This window comes from Ostrinia furnacalis, unplaced genomic scaffold (assembly GCF_004193835.3).
Source record: "Ostrinia furnacalis isolate ACB-3 unplaced genomic scaffold, ASM419383v2 OfSCF0895, whole genome shotgun sequence".
NCBI classification, from domain to species: domain Eukaryota; kingdom Metazoa; phylum Arthropoda; class Insecta; order Lepidoptera; family Crambidae; genus Ostrinia; species Ostrinia furnacalis.
Window position 1 is genome coordinate 59,243 of NW_021131134.1, and position 11,205 is coordinate 70,447.

The 11,205-nt window shown below is 40.6% G+C and overlaps 2 protein-coding genes across 6 annotated transcripts in view; one reads left to right on the forward strand and one right to left on the reverse strand.

The window, feature by feature from the left end:
* Positions 1-11,205, reverse strand: part of alpha-Cat (catenin alpha) — a 79,601-nt gene that overhangs the window by 35,226 nt on the left and 33,170 nt on the right. The gene's annotated exons all lie outside the window — the stretch shown is intronic.
* Positions 347-3,890, forward strand: LOC114350453 (peroxidase mlt-7-like). Its single transcript, XM_028301273.1, has 4 exons — positions 347-502; positions 1,141-1,339; positions 2,132-2,237; positions 3,311-3,890. The coding sequence occupies exons 1-4, from the start codon at positions 380-382 to the stop codon at positions 3,441-3,443; spliced, it is 561 nt and encodes a 186-aa protein (XP_028157074.1). The 5' UTR covers positions 347-379; the 3' UTR covers positions 3,444-3,890.

Consider the following 11,205-nt stretch of genomic DNA (forward strand, 5'->3'; position numbering starts at 1 on the left):
CCACACTGTTAACTATCCATTTCCGTTTTTGCTCTCGCTCTAATCAAATGGTGATTCTTTGCGATAGAACGAGATGACATGACTGGCAATGGGCATTAACACTGTTGCCGATAGTACCTATGAACAACATTATCGTGCGGTATAGGTGGCCGAATGGTCGGATTGGCCAACTTGACATCCGAAGAACGCTGGTTCGAACCCCGCCGCCGCTCGACTATAATATTGTGGTGAAGCCACTCGTCGTAACTCGTAACATAAGCACATTTTGCTTACTACGAGGGGTTGATGGGATTTGTTTGTCTGTTTGTTTGTTTCTTACAAAATCTGTTCCCAGATGGGAGAGCGTTCCCTAGGCCGCCTCCAATTCGTATCAGATGTGATGGCGGCCGACATCATGAAGACGCGCGACGTGGGATTGCCTCCATACAACCGCTACCGAGAGCTGTGCAAGCTGCCTGTGGCCAAGCACTTCCACGACCTCCACCAGTGGATGCCCAAGGAGGTAAGGCGGCTGCAACTAAATGCTAGTTGGTTTTGCTATCTACCTGCCGCTGCCACCCACTTACATCAAAGAATCTCAAATGATATAGCACTCAAAAAAGAGTGCTTATGCTATCGCAAGCTGTGCCAGACACTCCCACCTCTACCAGTGGATGCCCAAGGAGGTAAGGCTACAACTATCTGCTGCTGCAGGAATCTTTACCTTGAGCAAGATGGCCGCTATAAACTGCCCTTGACCACGCACTTTCATGACCTCTACCAATAGATGCCTAAGAAGGTAAGCTAACAACTCCACTGGCATATTTTCAGTGGAAAGCTCCGCCTTAGTGGATTCGTACCAAGTGGGGGAGGGGTCATCTATGATCTCTACCAGTGGATTCCCAAGGAGGCATGTACTCAGATTATACACTTGCTGGTTTCCAGTAAGAAGAAACTGCCTTGGATAGACGTAAAGCCTCTTGGCGTGCATATGACGTCATGGAAAGTGATGATCAGGCGAGAGGTAGAAACGATCCTTGCCCGGAATGCCTAACCTGGAAGCTGGTTACTTTTCAGTAACAGTAATCTTGATAAATTCAGAAACTTTCGATACAATTACATTTTTTTTCGAATGAACTGGATTCCCCTTATTCTTCCCAGCAAGTGGAGGCCATAACGGCGGCCTACGAGCACATAGACGACGTGGACCTGATGGCCGGGCTGCTGGGTGAGAGGGCCATGCCAGGAGCCGTCATGGGCCCGACGCTAGCCTGTATCATGACGGAACAGCTGCTGAGATGGCGCAGGTCCGACCGGTTCTGGTACGAGAATACCGTACACCCTGGCGCTTTTACTGGAGGTAAGGGTGTTTAGTTATTACAAAAAAAAAGAGTTCATTAATTTAGGATCACAATGGTAGACAAAACCAGTCGCAAGTGTCGCAACAGAAGGATCACTCCGCAAACGGACTTAAAGAAATAGCGAGTTCCATATCTACGCAATAAAGGCCAAATCAGTTAGCTTAGTGCCAGGATCCTAACTATATTCACAGGTGCCGTCTTCTCATCGTGTAGGTGTCTCTTTTTTGACACGGTAGTGTTGCCAACTTTAACATCGCACCTCCGAGCGACCATCTGCTGCAGAGTAGGGAATGCAAGGGCAAACAAATCTTCCTAGACTGAATCTTACTTAACACCAGGTGCGATTGCGGTCAAATACCTTTTTTTTTACGGGAAAAAATGCGTTGAATCGCATACCTACCCTGCGGGGACAGGGTAGGTTATGTGGGGCTCACCAAGTCAGAAGGATGAGGCATACCCACTAAAAAGACCCCGGTGCTCCGTCAATCGCCTTAAGTGGGAGGGAACTGTGGGTTTCCGGACAAAGCCTTCACTACCACAGCCCCTCCAGGCGATTGCCCGCCTACACGGCGGGCCCTACAAGCCCCCCAGGACGGGGGGCGACAGGAGCAGCTGGAAGCACACAGCTGTTCCCGTCCGAGCGGTCAAATACCTGCCTTGTGATGCATAAAAAATACAAGCTTCTTAAGAGCAAGATAATTATAGCGATTTGCAAGTTATTCAGTCAAAACAAAGTAGATTTTGTACATTATGCATGCGGATGTTATTATAACCGTTATTTTTGTTGTCAGAACAACTGCGCGAGATCAAGCGCATCTCCATGTCGAAAATCATGTGCGCGCACGCAGACTCCGTAGAAGCCATCCAGCCGAACGTGTTCTACCTGCCTGGACGCGGGTAAGTCTACTTTTCAATATTCAATACTTCATTGCAATTTACATGTAGAAACGTTACAAGATAGATAAGAACTTTATTTGGACATTGTTCCCAACAAGATCCCAAGGTTAGGCGATTACAGCGTTGCCAGTTTTTTTTTTCGCCAAGTCGGGACTTTGGTACTTTTTGAGTGAAAATAGCGGGACTCTTCCGTCAGAAGCGGGACATAGAAAAAAAACGTATATAATCAAAGGTTTTCAAATATTTATCTTTTTATTTGACTTAAAATTACATTTACGTGACAATATAATAGCAAAAGTAGCCATAGAAAATGTATTTTAACAAAAAAATAATATTTTAAATCAGATTTACTCTATCGTTAAATTCGTCTTTACAATAAAAAAAGAATAAAATTAAAAATGTTTTATTCTTTAGAATAATATGGCGTTTCAAACAATAGTTTGGTGAAGTAAGTGTCTCTCTCCGAAAAGCGGGACCGAGCCTGTCCCGCGCGGGACATTTAAATTTGATTTAAAAATCGGGACGTCTGGCAACGCTGGGCGATTATCACACTGCACCGCGCTCCGCCGCGGTCCGCGTGGCCACATTATAAGGAATCCCGCGCGCAAACGCGTTGTCAGTGTGTTGTGCCGCGCGTTTTCTATACAAACTGAGGTACTTGCATACAATGATTAAATCTGTCGTCCCGCGTACCGCGGCGGGCGCGGTGCAGTGTGATAATCGCCTTAAGGACACAAATTGGGGGTCAGGAGAGTTTTCGGCGACATCTATCGGCGTGCCACTACAGACAAGTGGTAGTCATCAACCAACAGATGGCGCTGACGGTTGAGTTACTATGGCATACACCATCGCGCCTGTAATCCTGCATCGCGGTATTAGTTTTCTACCCTGAAAAACGAAATGGTCGATAATTGGAACTTGGTCCCCGAACACAACACCCGCTCGGAAGGAAGCAATTCCAGGCAGAAAATACCTTCTCTCTCTAATATACCAGAGGCAATAACCACTAAGCCACAACCACCTTTAAGAACATGATAACAAAATCTAAATTTCTTTCCTAATTCTTCTTCCAGAAACGAGATAACAGACTGTTCCCACTACGAGCCCTTCAACTTTGCTCCGTGGAAGGACCACGAGTGCGAGCGGGACGGAGAATACCCTTTCAAGATACCCCACCAAACGTGGTGGTCGCCTTACTTGCCTTAAGGCACGAACAAGCTTTAAAGCTTGGCCGTTATGTTAAGTCAGATTAGTAGGAGGTTTTAGATTTTAGGAGCTGTAGAGAAAAAAAATATTTAGTCTTGCCAAAGATTGATAAAAGACCATATTTCTGTCTGTAAGTCTCAGTTGAAATTGCCACAGGAAATGTATTTATAAATAATTAAATGGGAATTGATTCATTGGGAAGGAAACTATTTTTTGTTTTTATACATTAATAGTCAAAACTATTAAAATTATAATAGTAACATAAACTCAAACTAAAAGTATCATTCGTTTATGCACGATGCTACGGAACCCTTCGTTGCCTTCGTGAAGAATTTCCGACAGATATTTTTAAGATATATGGCAGTAAGCACTACACAGTGAGCCCAAAAATGGCAGTAAGCACTAAGCAGAACAGAGTGACAATGCCAAATTAAAGTATGTTACTGGTTTCATCCCAACTAATCCCAACTAATATTATAAATGCGAAAGTAACTCTGTCTGTCTGTCTGTCTGTCTGTTACGCTTTCCCGCTTAAACCTCGCAACCGATTTTGATGAAATTTGGCATAGAGATAGTTTGAGTCCCGGGAAAGAACATAGGATAGTTTTTATCCCGGTTTTTGAAACAGGGACGCGCGCGATAAAGTTTTTCTGTGACAGACAAAATTCCACGCGGGCGAAGCCGCGGGCGGAAAGCTAGTATTAGATAAAACACCCATTTTGCAAATCACGTTTTTTTTGTAAACAGTAGATTCAAACTAGGTTAACAAGCACTTATTTTTTTTCAGTTTTCTCACAATTAGTACATTCACTTTTTTATGTATTGAATTTTTTATCCGACCATTCTCTATGTATATTGTGAGAAGTGTTTTTAAATAGCTATTAAAAATATTACGTAACAAGATATACTAAAATTGTGCGGCATTTACCGGTAAATGTCAACTTCTTCTTCATTTTGCTCTTTTAGTAGATTTTTTATACTTTATTTAGAAAATTAAAGAGATCTACATGCACAAAGTTTATATTAATTTCATGTTTTCGTTCCTTTTTAACCGACTTAAAAAAGGAGGAGGTTATTAATTCGTTTGTTTTATTTTTATTTAAACTGACACTTTAATTAATTTATGTAACTTTCTGTTATACGTAAATTGAATAATATTATAATGAAATGTCAATAATTTGTAAAAGAGATCAAATGTTATTAGCAGAAATATCAAATGTTAATAAGTTTTTATTATTAAAATTAATAAATGTCATGAAATTCTATGGTTTTCATTCCAAAAATGTGTTATGAAAAAAACAAGATTCTATACTAATATTATAAAACTGAAGAGTTTGTTTGTTTGCTTGAACGCGCTAATCTCAGGTACTACTGGCCTAATTTGGGGTTAACTGGACAAAAAACTTGCAAAAAATATTACAAGTCTAGGCGCAGACCATCGATTTTTCGTCGGCCGATAGTTTAGTCGGGCAGTTGATCAGTATGGGCATATATGGAAGTGCGCACATTACGCGATTCGATTTGGCCGTTTCTTCATACAATTTAAAATCGGGCACAACTATCGGCCAACTAAAAATCGGTGGTCTACGCTAAGGCTAAAACGTTTTAACCATACAGGATATTAGGATAGTGCACTATTACCAAACAAACAAACAAACACATAGTCTAGATGAGTCTACGTCAAGATTGACCTTTACATAATACGTGTGCATGTCAGAGGGTCAAGGTGGAGATGTTAACTTAGAATAATATTAGACCTGTTTGACCGTCACAAACAAAACAATAACTTAATGGAAAGAACGCTCACTCGTACGTCGATTAGCTAAATGAAGTCCACCCACAAGGTGGACCGACGACCTGATAAAGGTAGCAGGAAGGCGCTGGACGCAGGCCGCTACCAACCGTGCGATGTGGAAGTCATTGGGGGAGGCCTATGTTCAGCAGTGGACGTCCTGTGGCTGAAATGATGATGGTGATGAAATGACGTCCACTGCTGGACAAAGGCCTCCCCCGAGGATTTCAGGTACATCCTGAGATCTTCACCAGATCGTCGGTCTACGTAGGAAGCCTGCCCACACTCCGTCTTCCGGCTATCATAAGAAAAAAAACAATAGCTTAAAGGGAAGATGGATTAAAGCAGTTTGGAATGTGTATTGTGCGGAGATCGAACCCATGACCTCTGGCAGGTTCAGTACGCGAACCACTAGGCCAGACGGTCGTGAAAATAACGCCCGTATTCACAAACGATGCTTGCTTAAGTGAAGCGGCAAATCGAACGCACAGCGTTGAATAGAGATCTGTGATTGGTTCGTGTGTCACCCTGTGCGTCCACGCGCACTGTGGGACCTCATAGTACATAGTGTTTTTGAATACGGGCGTAATATTCTTTAAAAATAAAGTGAAAGGCCCAGAACACACGGTGAAAGGCAGTTTCAAACTGGTCACGTCATGTGTGGTCTCTCAACGGACGCTATGGCAGAAACTTAGATGCAACTCAAAAGTAACTACTTAGACTTGCATTTTCGTTGCAGTTGCATTTCACCGTGTGTTCTGGGCCTTACTCTCGCATTTGTAATAATAATACAGATGATGAGTGGAGCCTTCAACCTATAGACTGACAGACTGGTGTCATAGATCAAGGCGCTCAGTGCATTGTTGTTGGTATAGTAGACGGTCAGTTACACAACTAAATGTACAAATTGAATTGTTATTTTAATACCAAAATATGAAAACCAAAATTATTTATTTTATTTTTATTTTATTTATTTATCTTTATTTGTATAGACTAATTAAATTTGTACTTACAAATCGTCAAATGCTCTTAAGGAGCCTATACATGTCTCATTCTTTTTTTGCCCTACCCCAGCGCTTCGAGACAAACATTTGGCAAGTGCTGAGAAGAAGCGCCGCAACAAACTAAGTCACCACTGTCTGCCGGTCTGTCACTAACCAACTCTATATGTATATTTTTTTAATTTCATCATCATCATTTCAGCCTCAGGACGACCACTGCTGAACATAGGCCTGCCCCAATGGTTTCCATAATGACTGGTTGGTAGCGGCCTGCATCCAGCGTATTCCTGCTACGTTAACCGCCTCTGTGGTCTAGTGGTAAGACCACCTGCTTCAGACGCAGAGGTCCCGGGTTCGATTCCCAGTGGGGGCAGATTTTTCTGTTCGGTTTGGTTGGTATTAGGGCTTGTTCTAAGTCCGCCTGGCTAGCTACCACCATCTTACCTAAGTCTGTCGCCATAACAACAATGTTAAACCAAGAGCTTCCTCGTTGTGGATAAAAAAAACCTTTACAAATGTCTTCGGTCCACCTTGTAAGCTTCTAAAATCATCATCATCATCATCATTTCAGCCATAGGACGTCCACTGCTGAACATAGGCCTCCCCCAATGCTTGCCATGTTGATCGATTGGTAGCGGCCTGCGTCCAGCGCTTCCCTGCTACCTTTACGATGTCGTCGGCCCACCTTGTAGGTGGACGTCCCACGCTGCGCTTCTAAAATACATATTGCTAAACTTTTATCATTTGCGCCCGTACCCGAGTGCGGAAAAGATCGCAACGTTTATCTTAAAGTCCATCAATATTATCTCGGATCAGTTCCATTGTTTAATATTACACAATCTCTGTCTATCACTCAGGCTCTTGTGAACCCAATAAAATGGTTATGTAAGTTAAAAACTATTTGTCTGTCATTTAATGCACGGAGTAAAAGTCGTACTTAGTGCTATGTGACATTATATGGCAAGAGGTCAATCGACCTCTTGGCATATAATGTCACATCTATACTAATACATATTATAAATGTGAAAGTAACTCTGTCTGTCTGTCTCTCTTTCACGCCTAAACCACTGAACCGATTTTGATGAAATTTGGCAGAGAGATAATTTGAGTCCCGGGAAAGGACATAGGATAGTTTTTATCCCGGTTTTTGAATCAGGGACGCGCGCGACAAAGTTTTTCTGTGACAGACAAAATTCCACGCGGGCGAAGCCGCGGGCGGAAAGCTAGTAGTATATAAATTTGACGTTAATTTGTATCTGATATTTACAGTTATAGGTCAAGTTTAACTGAGTCAATGCCCGAGGCATGGGAGAGGCACGGGAGGGTGTTTTTGAGGACTTATTCCACTATTCCCCGTTGACAATCCCCGTCAACGGAGATTAGTGAACTTTTTGTTCACTATTCCCCGTTAACGCCAATTGGAACTTATAACGGGGAATAATGAACTAAAAAGTTCATTAATCCCCATTAAGTTAAAAATAAAATCCTAATAAAACGGGTATTAATGAACTTTTTAGTTCATTATTCCCCATTATAAGCTCCAATTGACGGGGAATAGTGAAATAAGCCTTTTTGAGTCAAACTTCTGCGAAACAACTTCAAATTATGTCATAATTATATCAATGTCACCCCTCCCGTGCGGCTTCCATACCTCAAGCACTGCCTCAGTTAGGTATTAGACATAGATTTTCTAAAAAAAGTCACCATATCTTTGAACGGTCACCCATCCACATCCAACCAAGGCTTGCAAGGCAAGGACAAACTTAACCTTCACTGGTTGGGTTATTGGCGGTCAAGCTGTAGATCCTGGCTACACAGGAGTTGCAGCGGTGGGAACGAGAGGTGGGAATAGTCCCGTTTAACCCCAAGTAAAAATAATTCTACCACTGGGATCTCACTGGGCCCGTTACTAAGTCCTATACAAACTTGACCTTCACTGGTTGGGTTATTGGCGGTCAAGCTGTAGATCCTGGCTACACAGGAGTTGCAGCGGTGGGAACGAGAGGTGGGAATAATTTTTATCCAACCAAGGCTTGGGTTGCTTAACATTAAACAGATGCCGCCAAGGATCGGCCGCAAAAAATCAATATAATCGATGCGCATCGATCGTATCGAATATAATCGATATCCATAAACATGCGATCTTTCATAATCGACCCCATAATTTCGCTTTCTCCCTTTTTCGGAGGCGAGGAGTCATCGGTGTTGAAAGGACGACACAAGAAATAAAGTGTCAACTCGTGATTTTAATTTTTCAAGATATCGGCCTAAATATTTCATCTACATTTAAATGCCGCTTGGCTATTGTGGTGAACACACACGTAACACAAGCACATTTAGCCCATTTAATTAACTGGACTGATGTATGAATGTAATTTGAATTTACTTATTACTAATATTCTTTAACAAAAAAAGACGTCGTAAAATTACCTTGCCTCTAGAGAACCTAGGTTCTCTAATGAGCTTTTATTATGTTACAAAAAATGTGTGAATTTGAAACTGTATAGCTCATAGGCTAGGTTTCATTAGTTTTTAAAAGTAATTAAAACTAGGCTTGAGTTTTTTGCGCTACTGTTTAGCTATTCCACCTTATTGTCGTAAATAATTATGTAGATAATAAACATAATAATTACCGACCTCATGTAACATAGACACAATTCTGGGACCTAACCTCATAGACGTAGATTAAACATAACCGCAAGCTGTAATTGTCAACGTTTAGTTACGTTTAGCGTAAGAATCAATCCACATAAAATCTTATTGGAACTTCTTTAACATTGTTTAAGTCAATAAATGAATATGAATCTCAAAACTACAGAAAAAATTAAACTTCAAGATCCAAATTCCGGCTTTTTTGAGTTGTCACACTATTGCTTGTTGTTTCGGAAGCTGTTGACAAACGATCGTACGCATGATGAGTAACGAGTGTAAAAGTAGGATAACAAGAGAGTATATTGGTCAAGGGTCCGTGTGAAATGTTTTTACGTAAGATATTGCAAATATTTGGAGAGGAAAGAAGGAATTTCTAGAATTATCCTTGCTGCATCATTATCGGTACAGCCTACGGTAGCCCATAGTCTTCATTATCATTGCCTTCGGTCAAAACGCGGTTAAATGACATAACGGAGATGATGTTAAATTACTAGAATGGAGTGTCGTTTTTACCCGACTGCGGCAGAAGGAGGGTTACGTTTTTCGAGTGTATGTACTATGTATGTTATGTGGGTATGCATGTATATTTCTTTGGAACGGCCTACAGCCTAAACGGCTTCTTGACGGATTTTAGCGTGAGAGATGTTGTTAAATTCGTCGGATTTTAGGCGCCATAAAGTCTTAATAATTTTTTTTCCCAAAACCTATCGAGTGGGGTATCAAAATAAAGGGTTTTTTAAGTAATTTACAAAAATGTACGTTATTTAACAAAAAATATTAAAATAAAATTATTAAAAATAAAATAATTAGTCATTGATGCCTCAGACTGCATTTGTGAACACTAAGTTGTCTTGTTTTTATCTTTTAGTTCATTTTTACGCAGTTGGGATTTTTATTTATTCAATATTAATTTAAAAAGTTTTAGTTTCGAATTATTGAGTTTGGTGCCAAATAGTCTATTGGAATAAAACTGAAGTTGTTTTGTCGACTTTTTGGCCACTTTGGGTGTCACGAGCTATGTGACTGACTGTACTTATTGAATTGATGTCTACGGAAGAAGACCTACAAACAAAGTAATAAATACAGCTACGCAGTTATGGTCAACTTGTTATTTTAAACTTAACCTTACAATTTGACTTAAGTTATTTACAAAAAACATTGGCCAAGTGAGAGTTAGGCCTGTATATGAAGGGTTCCGTATAATCGTAAAGATTTAACAGTTTATTCTATTTTATTAATTAAATTGTACTTTTGTTAATCGAACAGATACATTAAAGCGCTAAACAATGTTTCGGCTTATTCCCAACTGGACAAGACAGATAAATACCTACCAAAAATTTCCAACAGGGCATATTTCCATATAATGCTTAGAGAAATACAGAACATACAGTCAGATGGATAATTATTATAATTTCATGTGTAGAGAATAAAAAGAAATTACAAGTTGTAACTATATTTTTCTGACAGTACTTTTTACCTTTTCGTGCCCAGGTGGGAATTTTGGGTAGGTATTTTCCATGAAACATCGGATGCATATTTTTATAGTTCAAATTAAATTCAAATTCAAATTCTCAGTAGGCCCTTTTGCCCTCAGTAGGGCTACCACCACTTCATCACAATGTATCGACTGATGCTAAAAATTGGCGGAAGAAATAACATGGGGTTCCGTAGCACTCTTCTGATACCTACTGAACCCTAAAACCCTTCATTATTAGTATTTTATTAACCCAAAGGTCAGTCAAAGACTCAATTGGAATTCTAATGGTACACCAGGTAGACGGTCGGTAACCTTGACATTTGTGTAACCTGCACGTGAAGCTTTACATTTGTGTGGCAAAATTGACCTTATTGGAGGTACATAAGGTATGTGGTAAGGTAGAGGACAGTTGACCGGTCATGGTGTGGGAAAAAGATGATGACATTATTATGTCATGATTTGGTTGTCCTATATCATGTGCCACTGTCATGTCTATGTAATCTATACTAATATTATGAAGAGGTAAGGTTTGTGTGTTTGTATATTTGTTAAATTGTAAGGGGTAATCTCGGGATCTACTGAACCGATTTTAAAAATTCTTTCACCAATAGAGAGCCACATTATTGCTGAGTGTCATAGGTCAATGGTCATATAAAATACCGAAAAATTCCACGCGGGCGAAGCCGCGGGCGGAAAGCTAGTTGCCTGTATTTGTGTGATGTCCATTGTAATAAACGTATCTTTCTTTCTTTCTACAGGGTGTTAGGTAAATGGGTATATGAGCCGACACTAGCCCATGTTAACATGGGCATATAAATGGTATGGTGAAGTCAGAAAATT